General features: G+C 40.9%; 1 protein-coding gene across 1 annotated transcript in view; it reads left to right on the top strand.

The window, feature by feature from the left end:
- The first annotated feature begins 410 nt into the window (after window positions 1–410).
- The window catches only part of NSD2 (nuclear receptor binding SET domain protein 2), a 74,865-nt gene continuing 50,217 nt past the window's right edge, over window positions 411–25,058 (top strand). Inside the window, 2 exon segments of the mRNA XM_071556959.1 lie at window positions 411–520; window positions 15,184–15,809. Of these exon segments, the coding sequence (XP_071413060.1) occupies window positions 15,213–15,809 (597 nt within the window). The 5' untranslated portion in view covers window positions 411–520; window positions 15,184–15,212.

Below are 25,058 nucleotides of genomic sequence, written 5' to 3'. Positions count from 1 at the left end.
CGGGCCGGCTATCCCAGCGGGAGATAAATAACAACAGCGGCACGGGAGATATTTAAAAATGAGCGTTTTGTACCGGAGCGGGTGGGCCCTCGGTGCGCGCTCTCGCCCACACTGGGGGATGGTGAGCCAGGCTCCCCCCTCAGCGGGCCGGGCTGCATCTCACCGGGCTGCCTGACAAGCCTGCCTGCCCTCCTCTGTCCCAATCCCTCCTCGCTCCTGATCCCAGCCCCAATCCCGGTCCCGGCCCCGCTCCCGTTGCCGCGGCCGCGCGTGCGGGCGGCTCCGCGCGGGGGGATTTGAAACGGCCGCTCCGGGGGCCGCGCGGCAGTGGCGGCCAATCAGCGCCGCGGATTTTTCGCGCTGGTTCTGGCCGGAGGAGGGGGCGGGGCTGCCGCGCAGGACCCGCCGGAGCCGCCGCCGCCGCTGCCGCTGTGTCGCCTCGGCTCCCGCCGCTCCCCGGACCCGGGATACCGCCCCGCCGCGCCCGGCTCCCCGCGGGGAAGGATGCGCTAGGGCACAGGTCGGTAGGCCGGCAGCGCGGCTGGCTCTGCGCTCCGCGGGAAGGGAGGAGGCTCCCGGGCACGTTCCCGCAGGCCCCGGGCGGGAGGCGGGAGCGGTGGCGAGGCTCGCCCGCCCGCGGGGATGCTGCCGCCCAGCCCCGCGCCTCGCCGCGGCCACCGGGAGCGCTCTCCCTGGCCGCCACCGCGGGCCCTGCGCGGCAAAGCGCGGTGGAGGCGGCGTGCGGGACGGGGCGTCCCGTGGCGGGACATCCGCGCCGCTCCCCGCCCGCCGCCCCGCTCCGAGCGCTCCCCCGGCCGCCGGGGCTGCACTCCTCTCAAACTTACCCTCTCCATCGCCCGCCCCTGCCCGGGCAGCCCGCAGCTCCCGGTTCCCTGTCGCCCGGAGGAGGGTTTTTTTGTTCGCTCCCCCCTCATCCCCCCGCTACCTGGCCCTCGCTGCAGGGCCGCGGATCCCCCCCTGCCCCTCGCCCCCCCCCCCCCCTCCGCCCCGAGGCTGCCGCAGGATTTGTGCCGCTGGCTGGGCCTGACTCCTGGGTGGCGGAGGAGCGGAAAGGAGCGATGCCGAGCCGGAGTCCTGGCTGTTGCAGCTTCATCCTTTCCCCCCCTGCCCGCCTTCTCCTCCTCGGCGCTGCGGGAGGTCGGGGGCAGCATAAAGGGGTAAGGGAGAGGTGCCCACCCGTCCCACCTCCCGCCTCCGGGGAACGGGGATCAATCAGTGCAAGTCAGAAAGGAAACCGGAGGGGGGGGGGGGACACGACCAATGGGAAGGGGGAAAAAAACCCTCCTCAGGGTTTAAACCACCTCCTTAAGGGGTGGGGAGGTTGCAAATGCCCCCTCCGTGACGGTGAGAGTGTGGGGAGGTGGAGGCTGCTCCTGCCCCTTCCCGCCGGGCAGGACTGGGATTGTACGGCAGCAGGAGTGAACGTAACTCTGGAAATGTATGGAGGGGGAAGCCATGTTTGATTTATTCCTGCACTAAACACTGGTGTGATGATCCTTCTACTTACACCCTTCTGCAGTCCATCCTGGACCAGTATGGGAGGAGAGCCTTGTTAGGAAAACGGGAGGAAAACATTTCTGCGAAGGCGTGCAGGCTCGTTGGCTCAATCTTCATTAAGTATAAGAGGATAGGGCTCTTGTAAACTTGAATTGATATTTGTGTGGTAAAAGAGCCTGGGGAACTTGTATTCCCAAGGCCATAGTTACAGCTCATCTGCTGTGGCTTTACCGCTCTGGGGGTGGAGAAGGGAATTTGCCATACTTCTTGAACGTATTTATACTTGCTTTTTGGTTTGGCTTTTTTTGTTAAAATATGTCGGCTGAAAGGGGGAGTAAACACTCTTAGAAGTAGAGAGATGGTAAACACCATATTTAAACAGTTTTGAGACAAAATGGGCTTCTTGCTAACAGACATTAAGCAGTCAAGAGGCTGGTATCAATCATTGCCCATGTATTTCATGTGCTTGAATAGTTTCTTAGTGGCATTTGCTTTAAAATTGGTTTATACTGATTGTTAAATTTGGGAGCTAGTGGTGCCCACACTGTGTAAGCTAAAGAGGTCTGCTTTAAAAAAAAAAAAAGATATGTTTGGCTTTTAGCTTTTACATACATCCAAGGAGGGTAACTGTAAACACTGTAGGGTGGCAGTGAAGTTTGTAATAGATTTTACAAAGAGTCCTTGCTGGTGACTTAAAGCAGACATAGAAAGGCTTACTGAAATTCCTTACACATGAAATGTGTGGCTTCAGCTGCAAGGATGAATTGGTTCTCTACCAAAATGTTTGTATGTTAGTAGAATCTCTGTAATTTTATTGCTGAAGCTATTATTTGCTTATGTGCTGTGGGAATTTGACTCGGGAAATGCAGCATATCAACCGTAATAAACTCCTCAGTTTCACAGTGTGGTATTATTTGACTGTTGGATGTAATCATTGCATTAAACCACTGTTTTGCAGGGCTACTCAAGGCTCAGTACTGACAGTGTGTGCAATTTTTGGTTGCTTCAGTAAGCATCTATACCTTATATATTGAAACATACTGGGATTTTCATCTAGCATGTAGGCACCAGAAAATCTGACAGATTTTTTCAGTATGTGAATATAAATACTCTGAATATTCCTGGAGGTTGTATGGCTAGTCCTTGTAAAGGTTAGAGGACTGTCCACCCTCATATATGCTTAGAAAACCCCAGATATTGAAATTACAGTAAAGCGTTCTTGTTTATCAAATATTATTTGAAAATGTCAGAAGAAACTAAATCATTATACTTTAAGGGTGTAGATTTGAAGTGGTGTAGAAAATGTAGAAAATAAATATGAAATATACTTCTTTTTAGTTCAATATGAATCCAGCAAATGGCTAGTAAAAAAAAAATTGTTTTACTATCAGTAGGACTATGTGCCTTTTCTGAAGGCCGTGGTGGTTTTGCAGGGGAGACTATTGCATTTAAATTACAGCCTGTGTGCAATAGACTGGATATTACAGCAAAAACAGCCCCACTTGGGTTTAGACTGGAAGCAAAAGTGATTGTTGGAGGGGTGACTTTCTAATATTTGGCTGATGAAATGAATATAAATACATATATCTTTATATATCTTCACAAATATACATGTATATATACATGTATGTGAGCTGATGTCCAAAACATTGCACTAATGAAACACAGAGGAATGGCAAGAAGGGATTATTTTTCAATGTCCTATTGTTTGTGGCCCTTTCACCTCTCACTTTTGCACTGAGCCTGCTTTTTGTTCCACCGGTGTCAGTACATTTCCCAAGCGAGGTCTTGTTTCTCCAGCCTGATAAATGCGTGTATTTCCTTGTGGTCGATCAAAGCCTATTGACTGCGTTGGGACTCCGTCCATGTGTGCATAAAGGAAAGGTTCACCTGCTCTGGTCGGATTCCTGCATCAAGGATGTAGTGCATGCTGAGAGAAGATACAAGCAGGATTCTCGCAGCATTTCAGTCACGTGTGGTCATTCCTGCTTACATAACTACGAGACATCTCTCAGGTTTTAAGCATAGAAGATGGTTTAACGCATGAAAATTGCAAGTATTTTCTCTGTAGAGCAAGGTAAAGGGCCTGGCCTTTTCTGGGAAAAAATATTTTTGCTTCTCCTCGAGAGCACTGTGCTGCGCAGTGAGAAGCATCCACTAAGTGGTGTTGCTGAAAAAACATGATTCCCTAACTGTGAGTAATCAGGCATCAATAAAGAAATGCTTGGGTGGGACTAATAGTAATGCAGTAGATGATGATGACTGCATGCTCTAATACTGTGTTTGTGGCTATACTATTTGAGCTCTTTCATTACTTTTCTGCAAAGACAAGTGAAATGGCCCTATGGTTGAGTAAATATGATAGATCTGGTATAATTCTCAAATCATGCCTTTGGATGAAGGAATATGGGAGGTTATTGAATTCGCAGAATGGTTTGGGTTGGAAGAAACCTTAAAGGTCATCTAGTTCCAACTCCCCTCCTGTGGACAGGGACACCGTTCACTAGACCAGGTTGCTCAGAGCCCCATCTCAAGTGGATCTGAGCGGATCAGTAAGTCCCATGTTTCTAGGCAGCATCACTTTCCAGTCAGGATATAGCTTTGAGAAATAACTTCACTGAGGATATACTGGAATCTCGGTGGTGTAAATGTGAGGCAGAGATGGAATATGGCACCAGGGTAAGCAGACCAGTGGTATAGTGGAGAGAGAAAATAATTTCTCATCAGAGCCTGGAGTGGGAGTCCAAATTTTCTTTGATGCATATTTGTGGAGGACTTGGGAGAAAGATGGTGGGTAAGAAAAGCCTGGTTCATGTGCCAGCAGTCACCCTACTGACTGTAAATTCAGGTAGCTGGTTGAGTGGGTTGGCCAGCTATTTTGTACTATTAATAGATTCTTGGTAGTTATTGGTTCTGAGAATGTTTGAAGAAAAAGAGAGAAACTGCCTAAATCCTCCCATCATTGGCCTTCCTATTAGCTGCTCTATGACCTGCAGACATTGGAGGTGCTAAGACAGCTGTATAAACGTATTTACCTTTTTCCTTTCATTTTACACTGACAGAAATTACTAAAGTGATACATCAACTATTACTTTTAATGTTTTTATCAGTTTTGGTGGCATCTGTACTAGTTATTTTATGATTTCGGGCATCAGCGGGAAGAGGAGTTTTTGGATGTGTTAGAAGGAAGACTTAGACTGTACTCTATTCTGTTGCCCTTCTGGTTGAATAACAAGCTACAAAAATACATAAGATTCCTAGTGAACAGATCATACATATTAATACATTGTGTATGGTGATGAGAGTTTAGTGCATAGTCCATCATGCATTACTTTCCTAACAAGTAACTCTAAACTTTAGCACCAGATAATCTGTTGATTCTCTGGTACATTTGAATTGCTGCTTCTCTCCAAAGCATATAGTAGATTATACCATAAACTGAATTTTTTAAAATGCATTTTATGTGCAATAAACAAATACCTGTGAATCATGGTTGAACCAAAAGCAAAATTTCCACTATCCTTTTTTCTAATGTTGAGAATTAATACCATGGCATGGAAGTTGTTCTGATAGTACAGTGGTGTGATGAGCTACATGTGGAAAGTAGAAGTTTGGAAATATTTTCAAACATTTCACAGCAATCAAATTAAATTTAGTAAATACAGAATAGTGAAGTATTAGCCTCTGTGTACTTCAGAGTATTCATATGTTGAGCAAAATAACTTTGCCATGGGGCACCATTGATCCAGGTTGTGGTATTTGACACACTTTGAAACTAATAAAATATAAGTGACTTACAGTACAGCATGGGTTAAATTGCAAGTGTTGCTCAACAGGTGATTGCTCAGTTTCTGATTTTGTCCTCATCATTTTAACTTTTCCTATTTTTACCTTAGTGCAAGATAGCAATTTGATCATCTTTTGAACTGTGTGCTGGGGACCCGAATACCAAATTGGAGCTACTTTATATTCATATTTGGGGTAAGGATGCATTGGTGGCAAAGGACTGGAAAACTGTAGCATGGTGTGATATTGAAGTCAACTTTCACAGAAGCTTTAACATTTTTCTTTTGCTGTGTGAAGGATACTGTTGGTTTTCTGTGTGTCTCTTTGGAGAAGTACAAGGATGTCTTGTTCTGTTGGCTGACAGAGATGGCAATTTATCTCTGTGAAACCTCTTTGACCTGTGCCTTATACAAAATACTAAAACAGTAGCATCCCACATCTGTGCTAAAACACACATAAATAGCCCTGTGTTTGATACAGAATCATAGAATAGTCTGAGTTGGAAGAGATCATCAAGTCCAACTCTTAAGTGAATGGCCCATATGGGGGTTGAACACACAACTCTGGCATTATTAGCACCATGCTCTAACCAGCTGAGCTGATCTCAGGGTGTACAAATCCTCTTTAAACATATTTGGCCTTGAGGGCTGAGATCAGAATTCCATGTTTTCTCTGCCATAGTCAAAAACATAACAGGAGTGAATGTTGTCCTGATCTTTTGAGTTCTGCCTTAGTTTACTAGAGAAACACCAAGGAACAGAAGATGTGGCAAAAATACTTTCAAGAGAGAGGGCTGAGATTAGGGAAGACCTCATTAGAGATGGGATCTAAACATCACTTGAAATATTTTGAAAAGCAACTGATGAAAGAATAAAAGAAGCAATAGAAAGAACATGCAGTAATGCAGCCTCCTGTCATGGTGTTTGGGACCCATTTCATTTATTTATTCATTCTGATAAGCTTAAGTGTAAATGTTCCTGGTGTGGCATGGGTTATTCTATGGAGCTGAGGTTCCCAAGATCGTGTATCAAATAAATCAGTTGTGGAACTTGCCAGCCTTGGTGGGGTGCCATCAGAGCAAAGATCCTGACTGCACTGGCACTCAGAAAATTGTCTAAATTGGGGAGTTATCTCTGTAGTAAAGAATGCCTAGATTCTAGTCTGATAATAAAGCCAGAGGGATTTAAGCCAAAGTATGAACCTTGTAGAGCAGTGCAGGATGAAAGATAGGAATATGGATCATTTCCCTATATGGAGTAGTTGCCAAGAAGTTTCAATTAGATACTTCAGAATGAAGTTAATGTTGTGATTTTCCTGTGGATGCAAAATGCAGGCCATCAGAATCTGGTTTATAGTAGCACTCCTGAACAAACTGGAAACAAATGCTGGGCTTAAATGTGGAATGTGACTGAAATTCAGCACTAATGCAAAAAACAAGTTGCAGGCTTAAAATGTGTAGCAGAAAGTGCACGTACAGTATCTACTCATCAGGTGAATGCTTGGCTCAAAATGGGAGTGATAGTTGAGTCTTCAGAAACAGCAAGTAAAGGGAGCAACTACAGTTGCTTAACACAACTTATTTGTATGGTCAGAAGTACTTAGATTTTCCCATGAGAAGTATGTACAACAATATTTGTCTAAAGAACTAAATTTGATAAGACGGTGAACTCATCCACAAAGCTGTTCTGAAAGGACAGCAAAAAATGGCAACAGATACCTGTTGCAAACCTCTGAACACAGAAGTTTTGGAAAGTAGACAAAAAGTAATCGGTTTGTTAGGAAAGTGTTTTATCTTTCTGTCTCCAGGTTAAATAGGTAAGCTACACTATAACTGTAGAAACCTGAAACTCAAATTCAGACCTTTTTACCTGTAGCAGTTACATTATCTCCAAGCTAAATAGGTAAGCTACACTGTAACTACAGAAACCTAAAACTCAAATTCAGACCTTTTACCTGCAACAGTCACACAGTCTCCAAGCTAAATAGGTAAGATACACTGTAACTACAGAAACCTGAAACTCAAATTCAGACCTTTTACCTATAACAGTTACGCTAATTGGTTTCTGAGAGATTTTTGATGTAAGTTAGCAAAATAAAAAGGAATTAAGAACAATGAGAATGGTGGTAATGCATTTTGGCAAGAGCATGGTAAAGCCCCAGCACAGGGAAATTATTTCAACTGAAGTCAAAACCAGAAAGGCCACTTCTTAGCAAGTATTTGGGTTTGCTTGGGGAGTGTCTAAGTCTTGGGCCTTGTTTGAGTGTTCCTGGCACACATCTGCCAGTTCCTGTGTGTGTGTTTTGCTTCAAGGGAATACGCTGATAGATTTATTAATGTAGTTGAATGTAAATGGTTTGGGTCTGCATGAATTAAACCAGAATTAGCACAGTATGGCCAGAATTACATTATGGACAGTTAAGTTGTTCAGATATGGATACATACAGTTTTTGGTGAACAGTGCACATCTGTAAAATTCTGTGATATTTATTAATTAGTATTAATTACCTCTGAACTAACCATCCAGTTCTTTACTTCATGCTGTGGGATGTGAAGTTGGACGTACTGGATGAAAGAAATCATCTGTTTGTACATGTTACCTGTACAAATTAGGGAGGTGCATTATCAGTACAATGTTCTGCTGTTCCTATACACAGCAGGAGATGTGGCCAAACACTGCTCTCTGGTAAAGATTGTGATGCCTGCCTGTACATACAGACAGCTGGGCCTTCATACTGTGGGTGAGGCTTCATGTATCACCAGTGTCACAGCACCACCTTTTAGAATGATTCCAGTGCACCAAGTGTGTTTCTGGCCTTAAAATTCACCCACTTGGATGAACAGGTTTCAATATTGTGATAGACAAAATAGCAGAGTTGTCAGGGTCTAGACAAAATGATAGTGGCCTGTGGATTAAAGTTAGTGCTGTCTGTACAGATATGGGCAGTGTTGTTGATTTCTGCAGTGGTGTAGCAGATAACATTTTGTTAGCACTACAGTTTGATTCATGACTTTATTTTGTGGTGTAATCCCAGGTTTGATCTTCCCTTCTCAGAATCTGCATGATCAGAAATTTTCATGATTCTCTCGGTGAGGCTTCAGGCAGCTGCTGTCACAACTACAAATGGGAATAAGGGCAGTCAGTGGCCACAGGGAACAGACTACAGTGCATTTATCTGCTGCAGGGAGTGCCTTGTAAGCCAGAGAATCCAGGTCCTGAAGCAGTGGTGCAAGGAGTTGCAGGTAGGATGCTGGAAAGAAAAAACAGTGGGATTACAGAAGGTGTGGGAAATGAAAGTAGTCTTGGACCAGGTGTAAAAGCAGTGTAAATAAGGAACTTTGCACCCAAGTGCTGATCTATTTGGGACTGTATTTGGTTCTTTGTTCCCAAGCTACATAGAAGCCAGGGGCACAACTCTGGCTCACCTGAGAGACAGAAAAACATCATTCCACTGGTGAGCAAAGACCTAGACTGGCTGTACTGAATTGTTGAGCCCTGTTTTGTTAGAGAGGGATCAGGCCCTTCAGCTGAACCACATGAAGCTCTCTAGGACACAGAAAAGTTTAAAGTTTGCATCTGAAAACATGACATTTTAACTTTGTCATTTGTTAAGCAAGTGTTGGAAGCTGCCTTTTAGTGTTTATTAAATACTGGTGATAAATCCACTAGTTCCCACTGGTTTAGGCACCAGTGTTCTTCCCTGCTTATCTGCAGAGGAAAAGCGATTATTTTCTGTTTGGTCTGTGGTCCCACCATGGTAGTATCTGTATTCTTGTTTCAGATAGAAATACAACATCTTAGAAGATTTTGATTTTACTCAAATCTGTCTCATTACTTCTCCACCCACCTCCAACAGCAGGAGTGGAACTGACAAAATTAATTTTTTGCAGCAGTGGGAAAAGAGTATTTCTTGCAATTTTGAAGAAAAGGACTTCACAGGAAGGAGTCCTCTGACAGAATCTTCTAGCCTTGTCCTCAGCAACAAGGGTTGGTTGCAAAAGCTTTTCCTGAGGAAGAACAAAAAGTCAAGTCCATCCATTTTGTAAGCTTGCTTCCTGCAGTAACAAGTGGCATTTAAAGGGAAGAAATTACTCACCATTCTACAGTTCTTAAATGTACAAGTTGGTGTTACCTCTTGCCTTCATAAGAAGGCAGTAAGTGCTTGTTTTTCCCAAAAAAAATATTGGATGGCAAGTAATATTAGGTGGTAAGTGCAACTGTAAGTACTCTAATTTTATTCACACAGTTTTCAAAATGTGATTGATCTTTTTGTGCAAATGTCTATTCCATCTCCATACAACATCATTGTGTACTAAAAGTGTAAGGAAATTTTTATATACCCATTTAAAAATGCTTTGTAAGTCAGCCTTTCCAGGTGATTGATTAACTGAAACCATTGTGTATCTACTGCAAGACTAATGAAGTCTTTATTTCAGGTGCTTTTACATTAAAATTGGCTCCTTTGGACTAACATTGTCTTTGGTTTTTGCTTTCATAAGACTAGTGGTAAATTTTTAGAAAGGTTTGATGCAATTTTCAATTCTCTGTCAGCTACTACATAAAGGTTTCTTCATGAGAGATAATACTTTTGAATCTTCTGGATAGAACTGGTTTGTAACAATTTTTGGCAAACTTGCAGAGCAATTTTCATTTATGTGTTTTCTTCTGAAATTAAATTCTGTTTAGATCCTGTAGTAATCTTCTGTTGTTTTAGTATAGGGAATAACAGTTACAGTGTACTGCATAGGAGTAAATATCTCTATACTCCTATTTGATATTTTAGTGGTTTTATACAAGATAATGTAAGCATACTCAAGTTCTCAAATGTATTAGCGAGAATGTGTTGTAACCTTATTAATCTCTTCAAGTATTTTGTCTCATTCTGATCCAAAAATAGGAATAACCTTTTGTCTTAAAATTGATGAGAGAATGGAGGAGAGTTATCAGAAAGCAATCTTAACAGAAAAAGGCAGCAGCCATCTATTAGCTTTTTCAGTGCCAGCTGAAAGCCTTATTTGTAGGTAATAAAAATAGCTTTTGTAGATAAAGTTCTCGTACTGTGAATTTGTACTTGAAGTAAGTGTGTCATCTTCCCCATCTTCTCCCCTTCGCTGTGCCTGCCCCTGGTAATCACCTGAGTAAGAAAGCCCTTAGAGAAAACAAATGTGATATTTAATAGCGATGCTTGTTGTTTGTTACTTACTCTGTTCACTCCCTTTGGCAGAACTGGAAGGAATGGACTACTCCATTATTTCTGACACACAAGAAAAGCATCTCTGAAATTACAGCAGATGTGGAAGAAATGACTAATAAATATCACAGAAGTGATAGTGGCCTGGACAGTGAAGGAGGAATCTGACATGAAGAGTAACTGTATTTGGCTCATGACTTCTGTCAGATGATGACCTTTCATGTAATTAATAACATTATTTAAAATGTCTGCAAATGATTTGCCTTATATAGAACCTGTTCTTTTAGTATGACTGTGTACAAAACCATTGCAAGGATTGTCCAGTTGTAGTTGTCTGATTAAAATATCTAGAGACCTTTCCTTGATAAGTCAGATTGGTTTTTGCATACTGAAAGCTATTTGTTCACAAGCCAAAATATCATGTTCATTCAGCAGACTCCTTGGCTATCGTGTTTTTTTCCTCTTTGTTAGTGCAAATGGTACTTGTTGGGTCACCAGACATTCAATATGGGGCAATACTGGCTTAAGCTCATTAGCTGCTACTAGTGTGTGCTGCTTTTGTCCCATTTCTTTCCCTGCCTTCCCCCCATTTTCCTTATCAATAGATAGTCATCTAGAAAAAGATAAGGGATTGCTTTTGCTTCTATGTGATACCGTGGTTCAGCATGAGTGCACTTAAATTTAACTATGAAATCTAATCGTATGCTCAGTTGTTTCAAGATGTTACTCTTACAGTTTGGATCAACCAGATCTTGTCTGTGATCTATCTCACTTCATTCTTTCATGTCCTGTCTTCTAGATCTCCTTGCATTAATTCCAAACTCACAGCAACTCTGCTCGATTGTCTGTTACTGATTATTTTCTCCATGCCCTTTATTTTCTGCTCTGTCGTCCTCATCTCATGAAGAACCTGTTCCTTTTTCTACCATGAGTTTTTATACAGTAAAGGTGGTGCAAAATGTAACAAGCTTTAGTTTTGATCTTTTCCATGTGTATATCTGTTAACTTCCTCCGTTTACCCAGATCCCACAACGTAGCTTATCTTTTGCAAGGACTGAGGTGTGTTTCAAAAGTTTCCATCCATTAGTTGTCCTAGATGTGGTGACTAACCTGCAAAATTGCTCTCTACATGTCTCATCTCCCCAGTGGGTTTATATTTGTTTATAGGTACTCACTTCTATTACCTTTGCCCATTATTCTTCATCTTTCTTTAAACATCTTCTGATTTGGTACCATTAAATCTTTGTACAATGTGGTCTATTTTCCATGTTAATCTGTTTCTGATTATCTTACTGTCTCAAAATCCTGCCTGTGCCCTCATCTTGCCTTTGCTACTGTCCTGTGTACACTAACTGCCTTTTACCAGTTTTACTCCTGAATTTGTTGTCTCTCCAGGCTCCAGCAATTTGAGGAGCCTTTTTCAGTGCTTGCAGCTGGTTTTAAGTGACCTGTACTAGTGAGAATAATTAACTAAACCTTGACTCACCAAAGTTCTACAAGCTGTGTGCTTTTTATCTCCTGATGTATTAGGGAAATCAAGGTAATTCTTGGAAGTTCAGGGTCTTTCACTGCATGGCCTTATTGGTCTTAATTTTTTTGTGATACAGAATGAGTACCCTTGGGTTCATTAGCTAGGAGGAGAATGATTTCTTTAAGCCACGTCTTTTCTCTTAGTTATCTACTGCTCATTGTGCAGACAAGGCCTTGAGCAGTTTGATGTGTGTTGGGCCTGGCTTAAGCAAGAGGTTGAAATAAATCATCTGGGAAAGTCCCTTCCAGCCTAAGTTATTCTGTGACTCTATGATGATTTTTTTGTTTTGAAACTCTTACAGCTATCACTTCTAATTCATCCAGTGTTTTGAGATTGAGTACACCAGTAACATAGTCAAATTAGATTATTTATTGCTTTTTTGAGTTGTCCTGGTATGCCTCAAGCTTGATGGCTTTGTAGCCTAAAGAAGTGATGAGAGTAAGAGTTTATTATTAAGCAGGAAAAAACAAATACCAGTAAATTATGGATTAAAACAAAGAATTACAAAATGCAGGCGTGTCAATCCAGAAATCCAGAGCCTGATAAGGACTTACCGGAGCCGTACTAGAAGGTGTTTCCCAAGGATGCCCAGGAAGTGAGTTTGGCGCTGGTGCTCTGGGACAGCCGGGAGGAGCCGCCGGGAATCCGGGGCAAAAGCGGCTCCATCGGCACCCACTGGAGGGCGCTGCAGCCGCGCGGAGCTGCTGGTTCCGAATTTTGGTATCCAAATCGAATCCCTGCGTTGCTTTGTTAGGAATCTGCGGGAAGGAACTACAGATTTTTGTGATAATTCGGTGTTTTGGTTGTTTTGGGATTTATTTTTTTAAAGGAATTTTGCTCTTATCTCCATAACTGTGCAACATGCTCCCTCACAGAGCATGAGATTTATAGAATTTGTCATTAGTTGTTTCTTAAAATAAATACCATTTCAGTTAAATCTGTGGAATCATGGCATGAAACTACCTGAAGGGAAGTTCTAGCCAGGTGGGGGTTGGTCTCTTCTCCCAGGCACTCAGCAACAGGACAAGGGGGCACGGGCTTAAGCTCTGCCAGGGGAAGTTTAAGTTGGATATAAGAAAAAAATTCTTTCAAGAGAGAGTAATCAGGCATTGGAATGGCCTGCCCAGAGAGGGGGTTTTTAAACTGAAATTGGCCGTGGCACTGAGTGCCATGATCTGGTAAAGGGACTGGAGTTGGACCAAGGGTTGGACTTGATGATCTCAGAGGTCTTTTCCAACCCAATCGATTCTATGATTGTCATATTATTATTTGGATTGAGAGTTTGTCTCATGTCCATGTTTTCAGAGGGGACCTTGTGAAAGGACATGAGTTCTCATTTGGGTTAGCAAGTTCTTTGTTCTGTTCTGGTGAAGTTTTGGGTTTTCTTTTACCTCTGATTTCTCTTCAGAAGGGTTGGTATAGTTGGCTGGTTTCCATTAATTTTGTAAGAGATTTTATTGGTACTTGAGACTTTGTCTGGCTAAAGAAAGATTAGAACCTTTTCTCTTGCAAATTTACTTGGAGTTCAGGAATACTTGCTCTTCATGTTTAATGCCAGCCTTTCAGCCTGCTGTTTGGCCCTGGAGGGAGAATGGTTTTCATCTCTCAAATGAGTCTGTATAGCTTGTGTGGAGAGAGATACCCTTTTATCTTGTAGGTGCCTGAGGGCAGTATGTTAGGGAGGTGGGAGTATTGCTAAGGACTGATGGAGTTATGATTTTTAGGTGGGTTTTTTCCCCTGTATCTTCTTTTTAAATGAAAAGGTTTCATGTTTGCCAGTTGCTTTGAATTCAGGCCTGACACCCTTAAGAAGCTCTGCCAGGCAAGGGTAATGCTCAGTTATGAGCATTTGTACATTACTGCTCCTCATGAAGGGGTAGCAAATATGCAGGGTGGAGGAATATACCAGTTGCAAGCATTATTACTGTGTGCATTAATAAACCAGGTGGTGAGATTCAGAAGTGATTTCTTCTATAGCAACTGACAATTCAATAGTTATTCATCATGTTTTTTACTGTACTTTTTTGGAAGCACGAGAGACTAGACTTGATGAGTTTTTGATTCGATGTGACAGTTCTTGGACTTAATCATATGTGAAATTGGTTACCTTGAACATGGATATGATGATTATTGTGCTCAGCTTTCATAATATTTATGATGGTGTATTTCTCTATATCATGTATATACTGGACCTGGTAATGTGAAGAATCTGTGCATATGAATTTTAAAAATTGAAATCCTATCCTAGAAGCACAAAGGAGACATCCTAACAGATTCATTTGTTTGCTACGATGGTATAATGTTGAAATAGGCAGGGTTAGCTTTTAGAAACCTTGGAGAGCCTGTCTAAGCTAATAGTGCAGTTTTAGCTCGTTGCCTGTTTGGAAATTTCTGTAGGAAATGTGGGTGTTAGATGATACTGTTCCAAAAAAATCTGAAACTCCAGCAGTTGTTCTGATCCTTTAAGTTTTGCACAGTATGGCCACTGGCCTGAAGCATTAGCTAGAACAAGTGTTCCTGGCATAAAATGCTCTTTTTATTTGTTCATATAGCCAGAACGCTGTCGAATATGTCTGGAGACCGAAGCTGTGGTGTTTCCTCAGGAAGTGTGTTTTGATGGCAGATTGAAGGTCTGTTTGTAGAGTGAGGAAGATAAAGCATGTGATGCTGCTGTCCATGGTGTAGGTGCTACAGGAACGTGGCCTGTGGGGGTTTTTATGCTGGCACAACCACTTAGAAATAAACTCATCTGGTTTATGTTGTTATTAGTGATATTATCTTAGGTCTAACTCTTGTTTTAAACAGAGCAGTACCTTTGTGTAATTAGTGTGGGTGGGACTCACACTGGAGATGGCTGATTGTTAAAATTAAAACTGTGATTTACTTTCTGCTTTTGTTTTAATAAAATTGATTATTCATCAATCTATTTTTCTTGGGCTTTTTTTTGTAGTGCATATTAACAGATATTGAGGTATTGTGGTTATGAAGATCATAAAATCAGGGAATGTGCTGAGCAAGATTGTAAGCAATGCTCTTTTCAGGAAAACTTGAACGAAAGCACATTGTTTTATTTAATGGTGACATCTATCTGCATACTTAATAGCTTTTGACATTTCTGTATTATTAAAAATATTCTCTGTCTTTTTGTATTACTATAGCAGTATAAGACTGGAAACATCTGGGCTGAATGGACTTTAGCATCAAAAGAAGTTCTCAACTGTTAACTCAAAAAATTGACTACATCAAAATGAAGCAGGTACCAGAGATCCTTGGAAATACCAATGGGAAACCACAGAATTGTGAAGTGAATCGTGAATGTTCTGTCTACTTGGGCAAAGCACAACTTTCTGCCACTCTACAGGAAGGGGTGATGCAGAAATACAATGGCCACGAGACTCTTCCATTTATTCCAGCTGATAAATTGAAAGATTTGACCTCGCGCGTGTTTAACGGCGAGTCCGGGGCTCAGGATGCGAAGCTGCGCTTTGAACCCCAGGAAATAAAGGGAGTTGGAACACCACCCAACACTACTCCTATCAAGAATGGCTCCCCAGAGATAAAGCTGAAAATCACTAAAACCTACATGAATGGAAAGCCTCTTTTTGAATCTTCCATTTGTGGAGACAATGGTGCAGATGTGTCTCAGTCGGAGGAAAATGAACAAAAACCAACAAACAAGGAGAGGAGAAACAGAAAAAGAAGCATAAAATATGACTCCTTACTTGAGCAGGGCCTTGTTGAAGCAGCATTAGTATCAAAGTCTTCAAGCCCTGCTGAAAAGAAGGTAGTACTTTGTTTTTGCATTCTGTGTTTTGTTAGGTTTGTTGATCAGAGTGGAATTTCAGTGTTCATGTGCTCATCTTCAGGTATTTCAGTAGGTGCTTCCCACAAACAGGTCGCTTTCTATGATTTTTTTTCCTCAATGAAGTACAGGTGCACTCTAGTTCTGGTGTCTGTTTCTTCTCTAGGCCAGGAGTACCCCATAAATTCTGTTTCCATATCAGTAAAATAAGTCTCCAGAGTGAATCAGGGCATCTGGAAGTATGTGATGTATGAAGCAGAAGCTTCCAGACTTGTAGCCAAGACAAGTCAGGATGTGCACCTGGGCAAGGGAGCTGGAGAGGCCTCTAAATTTAGAGATGGCCTCCAACAATGAGGTATTCTGGCTTCCTAACAACCAGGTGTTTGAGAGAAAGAACTCCTGTTTCTATATTCCTCGATCTGAATGAAAGAAAAATATACTCAGCAGTCAGTTGACTGATAAGCTGGGCTCTTTACTATCAGATTTTGACCATTGGAATATAGTCCCTACCCATATTTGTCATCTGAAAAGAGCTGGTTTTGCTTATTATAACCTAGTGAACTGTTTTAATTGAAAACATCTAAATATTTATATTAGGTGTCATTAACTATTGTGGTCAAGCTTACCTGTTTTTTACTTTTTTTATGTGTGGGCAGAAATGAATTATTTTGCTTTTTTAAACTTGTTTTGCCGAGTTGTAAATAAGAATGCTGCTGGGGGCCCTTTCCCCCCTTTATTTAGCTTTTGTTGCTGGACTCTAAAGGAATGTGGTTTGCAATAATTTTATCTCAGAGAAAGAACCTTCCATAGCAGGGCCACTTCTGTGTATAGTAAGTTTCTCAGTGACTAATTCTGAATAGTGTTGTATAACAATGGTAGACATTAATGAGTGCTTTGGCTAGTTAATAGGTCCTGGTTTTACACAGCTAAACACAAAACATGTTACAGTTTTCTGTTAACCACAGGTTCTAGTTAATCATAGAAACAGAGATTGAAAAATACCAAGTCCAGGCATTAACTCAGCCCTGCCAAGTCCATCAGTGTTGATTCTTTCTCCCAAGGTCACACATGCAGAGAAGAACCACGTGCACAGCTGCTGAATTCCTGATCTTATTTACCCTTACTTTCAATAAAACTACTTTATAAGTTCACAGAACTTGGTAAACATTTTTTGAAGTATCAGAAGTATTTACCTTTTTTTTTTGTGACTTGAGTTTATTATTCATCCTAGAATGATCCATACTGATGTTTTCAGGAATGCTATTAAAGAGTTTGTTTTCTTTTTGATTTTGTTAAGGAAAACGTCTTAACACTAACAGGTTCAGACTTTCAAATCACTACTCAGGTAAAAGGTGCAGGCACAGTAATTCTTTCTCCAGTTCATTGTTAATGAGGATTAATTGGAATAAAAGGTTGTGTATTTATTAGCATCAAAAACTTGAGCATATTTGTGTGCATTTGTTAATTTGGGGTTTTTCTTAGACAGAAGAGTTGATCTTAATATGTCCTTCTCTGCAGTTTATTATGCAGCCTTTGACACTGATTGTCCATTAAGAGTGGCATTTAATTTTTCCTGGTATGTGGCTTATTTAAAGTGAGAGGTTTGGCTTCTTTGAGTTGCCTTTTGTCCCGAAATGGTCAGAAGAAACCACGTCAGCACATTTCCCAGAGTTGCTGGGGCTTGGTGGCTGGTGAGTGATAGGGTTATTTATTTGTTCCTGTGCCAAACCCGTGAGCTACCATACTGAATCAGAACAGCCACCTGCTTGATATCAGACTGTGCAGTATTGCCACCCTGTTCTTTTCAGAACATTTGAAACAGAGGGTCATGCTTGTGTCTTCTTTCTTCCTATCATAGTGCACTTTAAAGCACAGAGGTTGAAAAGAAAAGCATTTAAAGGTTGCAAGATGTTATTTTATGATATGACTACTTGATTGTAAAAATTCTGGGGCTTTTCTTTCTCTCATAGGGAAGGTTTGCAACTGTGCAGGTTTAAAATAAGGGGAAACATAGTATGAGGGAACATGTGAAGGAGATTTTTCAAATGTTTGTCCCCATTAAAACTTGTGATATACATGTGTTTTTGTGGTGATACTAAGCTGTAATATCTTAGTATCTGTGTTCTTTGGTTTCAGGCCCCTGCTCTAGCTGTTGTTTCATGGCCACCATCCAAAGCCTTAATGTTAGTGCATTGTACTGTGGTTTTATGTAGCTGATTGTGGCTGCAAAGTGCAAATTAAGTAAATATCCTTGGAGTAAAAGCTGATGAATTTTGCGCTCAGATATGTGTTTATTGTAGGTTACAAGTTCATGTGGAACCTGTTTGTCTGGTTTTATTTCTGGGCTAGTTTCTCTCTCAATTTCTTGTTGTCCAGCCTCTTGCTCTTTTGATTTAGCAAAAATCACCATGGTTCGAATGCTGCCTTTGTGTAAGGTAATTATATCTCTGTGTGATGGAGGCATATCATTTAACAAATGTTCCAGTGCTCTCTTTTTGGGTGTTTCTCTTTGAGCATTTGTCATTAACAGAAATGAAGGCTGTTTAAAACTTAGCTGCAAGGTAGTTTTCAGTTGGGAATAAACACAATCTTCCCAGCTTTGATGAGAGATTTTTGTTGATATCCACCACCTTTTCCAGGTCTTTGAAAGAACTATTCTCATTTTCCCATGGTAAAGGAGAGGAAGTGGGACAAGCTGTGGCTCTTTCCTCCCTCCCCTCCTGCCTTTCACCCTTCTTCCCTCCACCCCAGTATCTCTCCACCTGAGGAGTTTACTTTGGAATCCAGGCCCCTCATAATAAGGCCTGGTTTAGCAACTTTTATGCCAAGGCACTATGCCCCTGAATGTTCTGTGCCATAGGTGGTGGGTATCACGTGTTAGGGGTTTGAATTGATGCCAAATCCACGGGCTCCAGTAGCTGCTCACGTGTCCGTGCTGCCCATGGGAGCGACAGGCTGTCTTGGGACTGGATTTTGTGGTGGCTGCTCTTTGAGTCACTGCTTTCGTCAGTTCTCACAATGCTCAGGGAGGAATGAGGACTTGCCTACATTTTTCTTACTCATTTTTCTTACTCATTGCCTGTGTCAGAAGTGAAACAATCCTTGTTGGAGCAGAGCTACTGAGATTTCTTCGCTATATTAATACGGAGTAATCTAATTTCCATTCCTGGAGCAATCCAGTGGGAGACATAGGGAGTACATTTATTTGCAGCTCTCATGCTGTGGCTCCCAGCGTAGGTCTGTGCTCTCTGACCCTGAGAGCAGCTCAGTATGTGATCCTGGCACATTTGAGCTCGTTCTGCAGAAGCTGGGCTGGGCCTGCAAGTGGCAGTTTGCCCTTTTGGCTTGGCTTCCTGGCCTGGCTTCCCAGCACGGGTGCAGTAGCTCAGAAAAGCAGCAGCACTGTGTCCAGAGCAAACCTGGAAATCCACACACTGCTCTACTTGCTCATTTAGGGTTTCCAGCTGGGTAATATGTACATGATCCAAGAGCTATACCTTCCACATAGCTTCCTCTCCAGTTTTCCTGTAGTGCTCTTCTAGTGGTATAGCAGAAACTTGGCAGGTTTTCACTCTTTTGCAGGATAAGCCTATAATGACCTTGCAGTAGCTACATGGGGGGCAATTACAAATTGCTGGAGAAATTCCACTGGTCCTTGTTGTGTGTTTATGTTGCCATTTCACCTTCAAAAAGTAAAAACTGTTCTGGAAAAATCCATTATATCAAATATCTACATAATGTTACAGTGCCTTTCCCAGGTGAAGATTTATAAACCCAGTAAGGGTAGAACAGAAGCAGTCAGTGGATGATCTGCAGCATTGAATGTGTCTGTGATAACTAAGTACAGGAGGATGGGGACCACTGAAGGTAGGGATGTTACTCTGATATTTGCATCTGGTCAGGAGAAGTGAGCACAACCCAAAAAGTGTAAGATTGTAAGATTGAGGAGCTGAGTTCATCTGATGTTTCATTATCCTGTTGTAGCTGTTACAGGTAAATCCTGAGGTGATTGGTTTTAATTTCAGAAAAAGTAAAAACAAAAACTGTAGTAAAATAAATTTGTCGTTTTCAGGGGAAGCACTTCATTATTTTTCATCATCAGTTATTAGGAATTCCTGGCCAGGTACAATTACTGAATGTGTCATAAAATGTGCAGCTTAGCTACCACAGGAGTAAGGATCTGTATTTGTAGGGTAAAATTAACTCAATTGCCTTTTCCTTTTTAATAGGCTATTCTTGAGATACCAGGCCCTGTTTTCAGGCAACTTAGAATACAGGCTGTCTGTCTGATGTCACCAGAATCCCAAAGGAGTAGGAGTAATCTAAAAATATCTTTTGGGTGATCCCTTCAGAAATAAGAGAAGTAACTTCTTACCCTTTTTGGAAGAGCTTCTCAACTACTGTTTTGAATTAGCTGTTAGTAAAGGGTTTAGTTTAGCTAAGCCTTGAGAACTTGTTAGAGCTAAGCAGCTCATGATGTGCAGCAGTAATTGTTACTTGGGAACTTTAAATTGTTTTCTTGTAATGCCTCATTAGAAAAGTATCTTAAAGAACTACGAGTAGTTTGAGAAGCACCAAAAAGCATACCCATTATACTTGTCTTGGGGGGAAATTAGAAGCAGTGAGTATTCTCAGAGTGGCTACAAAATTAATTGCAGAAAGCTTGAGTATTTGTTCAAGGCTTTCCACACCAGACTTCCTGTTCTTGTATGTAAAAGTGGCTGAATTAAGTACACTTTCTACGTAAAACTGTCGTTTCAATATGTATTGTCTAAATACGGTTTTTGTCCTCTCTTTTCATAAACCCATTGGTGGCAGAATGGAAATCAAATATGAAATAATATCTTGAAGTGTTGACAGAAAGAGTGTCTAAGAATAGCACTAGGAAGATGGATCAAGGAGCTGTTTAATGCAGCACTTCACCTCGGGGTGAGGATCAGTGGAGGAGGCATAATGGAGAGTACAGACATGGCAAATCATGGAGTGATGCTCTTTTTGAATATATTCAGCCTCCAGCAGTTTGTGACTCAGAGGTTTTTGGAGCTGGTGACTTTGTGTTTCATGGCTGTAGATAGCTAAATTTGTGGAAGACCTTGGTTTCTTTTTAAGTCAGTGTGAGCTTTTTGCATGCATGACATTAAATAATAAAGCAACAGAGCAGCTCTTTTTCAATTTGCCACTTATTTTGCTTGATTCTCTCATAGTAATACAGGTAGGGATCATGAACAACCTTCTCTGTTACTGATAATTTTATATATTTCTCACAAACTTGCTCTATTTTTAATTTCATCTGGTGAGTCCTAGTGTGCTGTTTCACATGTAAGAGCCATCAGAATGTTACTTCTTGTTATCAGCCTGTTTCTGAACTCTGATGCCCTTGGAAGGGTCTATCTTCTTTTGGGGGGGGCAAGGGGGGAGGGTTGTTTTGTTTTCTGAGAGTGAGAAATCAGAACAGCAGCAAACATCCAAAATACAGACGTCTTGTGAATGCCTACAGTGGCATGTTAATAATTTTCTATGTTTCATTATGCATTATATGTAGCATTTGATTTCTGACTGCTTCTGAACACTGAGCCGGTTTTCTGTAGAAAAGAGCTGACCAGATGTAACTAACTCAGATTCAAAGAACTGGGTCAGAACTGTAGCATTGTTTCATACTCGTTATTAGTTTGTGCATTCCAGGGCTTTTTCTTTTTTTTTTTGTTTTTTTTTTTTTTTGTTTTGTTTTTTTGTTTTTTGTTTTGTGGTGGACATGGCAGATGAAATAAAGTGGTGAGCAGTCCCACTTTGGAAGAACTAACTTCTCCCCTTTCCATGTCAACAGCAGCTGGTGTTGAGACATGAACAACAATTTCTGGTTTTATGAGGTGACCAGATTTATTTTCAGTTGTGGCATAGGTATTTTCATGATTTAAAATCTCAGCATGTCCTCTTCACATGGTACTGACCATTATGGGTTGGTGTGTCATGGAATTTGCTTGTTTTCACTGCTTTTTTGATCCGAGATATGTCAAAGCCTTTCTGTTGCTCTGCTCAGTGTTCTGCTTAACCAAAATAATTCATGCCTAAGTCTTGTATTTAGCTGAGTTAGATCTACAGTTCAGGGTTACTTGGATGGATTTACAGGCAGATATTTGGGAAACATTAGTGATCTGTACCAGATGTCATTTCTGGCCCTCATGGCCCCCTCTTGTCAAGAAAGAAATATACTTTGTAGTAACCCTTAGGCAAAGTAGCAAAAGCAAAATATTTTGATCTGTCTTGGAACAGTTGTTTCAGCCTCCTTTACAAGTTTCCTTGTTCTGGGCTGGCTTTCATGTAGGGCAGATGAACTTTAGGACCTCCAAAAGAGGTCTTTGTTCACAGACACTAATTTTATGTTTGTCTATTACCATGTTTCATTATCCTTCTATTATAAATAATTAGGTCAAACCAGGCTAACTTATATTTCTGCTTTTTTTCCCCCAAAGTAGCTACAGGAGCTGTGTTCCTGTGCATCACAAAATGGCAGTAACGAAAAGCTTTAAGTTGTCAACAATAAAAAAATAATTTTCTTCTCAGAAGGACACTTTATAAAAATGCTTTATTTTGGAAGCTCACTGCAAGAGGGAAAACTGGGTCTTGCTTATGCCATTGTTAAACAAGTCCTGCTGCACTTGTGTCAGGAAGGAAGGTGAATCCATGGTCTCATAGCAACAATTAATGCTGGAAAAGCTTGATTTAGTTTCTTTCTTTCTGTTTTGTTTCCCTATTAAATAAATGTCAACTTGAGTGTATGTTGAGGATGCCTGTGAAGAAGTAAAACAATTTGAGATCTTAGTTCCGGTGGAATTGATACCATGGTCACATGCATCATGATTTTTTACTGCAATGACAGTCCTATTTTTATATTCATGTGGGGTTGGGGTTTCCCAGGTTTTCTGAAAATAAGGAATTTTTCAGGAATATGCTTCAGCATTGCCAAATCAAGGTAATGTTTGTCCAGGTTTTTTGGTTTTCGTCCCCCCACTTGCCCCAGGCTTATTAACCACTGATCTTGCATTTCATCTGTAGAAGAAGAGGGACCTACTACTTATATGTCACTGGACAACCTGTATGGAAACCTCTTGTGCCTGCCTTTGCATGTGGGAATTCATTTTAAAGGTTAATCTCAGAGGCAAAATTGTACTTGGATTATATCAAATTATTAGTTAACTAACAGAGCCCCTTTATGCTAAATCACCACTTGCTTTATTTAAACTTAGCCAGCTGCCTTTGGAAGTGATGGGGGTGGGGGGAAGGTAGAGATAAGTCTCTGCCTCCACCAGAAATCAGGTGCTCTGTAAATCTGGTTGCCTGTTGGCACTGCTATCTGGGCTTGGGTGTTTCTGTTCTCTACCAAGAATGTTAGGATTCAGAACATCTACCTGTGCTGCCCTGGTCATTTGGGAGCTGCCAAGAGGAGGGTGTCTGTTCAGACAGTGTCTTGGGAAAACTCTTTCTTACTGGACTCTACAGACTAGTCTATAGACTCTACTGGTGTAGGAGAGTGCTCAGGATAAAGCCCTGATACAGATTCTGGTCCTAAAGTATGTGAAATTGTGGTACATGCAGATAACAAAATACATATGGATATGGCATCCTGAAAATCTGTAGGTATGCTGAGATGATTTAGCTTTCACTCTGTTATCCTCTGTGACGTTCATATGGAAATTATTCAGAAATAATCATTTCCCTTGCCAAAGGTCCTCGTGGCTCTCAGTTAGGCTTTTCCAGACTTCTGTAGCATCTCATATCCACACTGTCTTATATACCCAGATACCACATCAAAAGTTTAAACCTTTGAGGGTAGGTGAAGGTTAGAGATGCTGAAGTCTTTTTTTTTTTAATACTCAGTATAAAAGGTGGTTTTGTTCATTCTGATCAATTCTTATCTAATTTAAATTTCTGAAACATGGAACCTTTCATTAATAAGCCAATAACTTAAAACTTAAGAAGTCATCTAAATGTAAATGCCAAAGTTCAGTAAAGCAGCTGAAACAAAGTACTCTCCACATTTTTAAGAAAGATTGAGGGTTGGGAAGTGTTCCAGAACTTGCACTTATTGGATCTATCTGTGAATGATTGAATCTGTTTCTCTTCAAATCTTTACTCTGAAAGAGTTGTATCCTAGTTACTAAAATATCGTGTTAAATTTATTTCTAAAATACTTGCTCATATAGTGTTTGTGTAAAGGAGTGCTGCTGATTTGAATAGACAGATTTGCTTCTAAATGTAAAAGCATCTTAAAAATTTCTCATCTGCCAGAGACTTGCTAATGAGGGAATCAAAGCCAGGAAAAAAAGAATTGAAATGTAACCAGGATTTTACTGCTTGATTTGAAAGACAAATTTGAACTTCTATCTTGTTTCAAAATCCTTAATCTACATTACACATCCGTCTAAACTTAAATGGATTTTTGTCTTCCGTTTGCTTTTCCTCCTGGAGAGAAGGTCCTGCATGGTGATACTCAATGTGCTGTCCACAAACTGCTTTGGAAGAGTTTGTGGGAAGAAATGGAGGAAAGAAACCTGTTGTCATAAGTCTTGTATTTGGCTTCAAAGAGCCTCAGCCAGCACAGAAGAGTTTTCAGGAGATCTGTAGTGATCTTCTTCTTTCTTATTTTATGACTTTACCATCTAAGCACGTTGAGGAAAAATACTAAGTCCTGGTTGTGGCAGGAAGTTGAAAACCAAGTGTCTTAGTTTTTCACACTGCCAGATTTGACCCCCTTTTAGTAATAGTAAAATGGAGTAAGTGCTTAGTAATAGAACAAGATAAAAGATAACTTGATGAAATACATTTAATGTAATTGCTCTCGTAATTGAATTTAGAGAGTTTTAGTTAAATCTCTGGCTTTGTGTAAAACAATTAGAAATATGAAAAGCTAGCAAACTAAATTATAGTTTGCTTTTTTTTGTTCTAGACTTCTCATGTCCTCTTCCCCCTCAGTAGTCTTTACTCCCCTTTGTGCAATATACCATGTGTTTTATGAAGGTGTTGCAGATTTAATTGTGCACTCATGGGTGCAATGGCCTTTTGAGGGCTGCAGTCTTTGGATGCTTTACTGAAGTGTCCTTTTCTATTTTATTGAAGGTGGAACATAAAACTTTTCCAGCTAATGCTTCTTTCTTCATATTTCTGCATCCATCTCCATTTTTTAATAAAAATTCCATGTTTTCCCTTAATGTTGCAAGTTTCTGGTGTACTCTT

Source organism: Pithys albifrons, chromosome 5 (genome assembly GCF_047495875.1).
Source record: "Pithys albifrons albifrons isolate INPA30051 chromosome 5, PitAlb_v1, whole genome shotgun sequence".
Classification (NCBI taxonomy): domain Eukaryota; kingdom Metazoa; phylum Chordata; class Aves; order Passeriformes; family Thamnophilidae; genus Pithys; species Pithys albifrons.
Note: the sequence above shows the minus strand (reverse complement) of the source record. Positions and strands in the feature narration are given on the sequence as shown.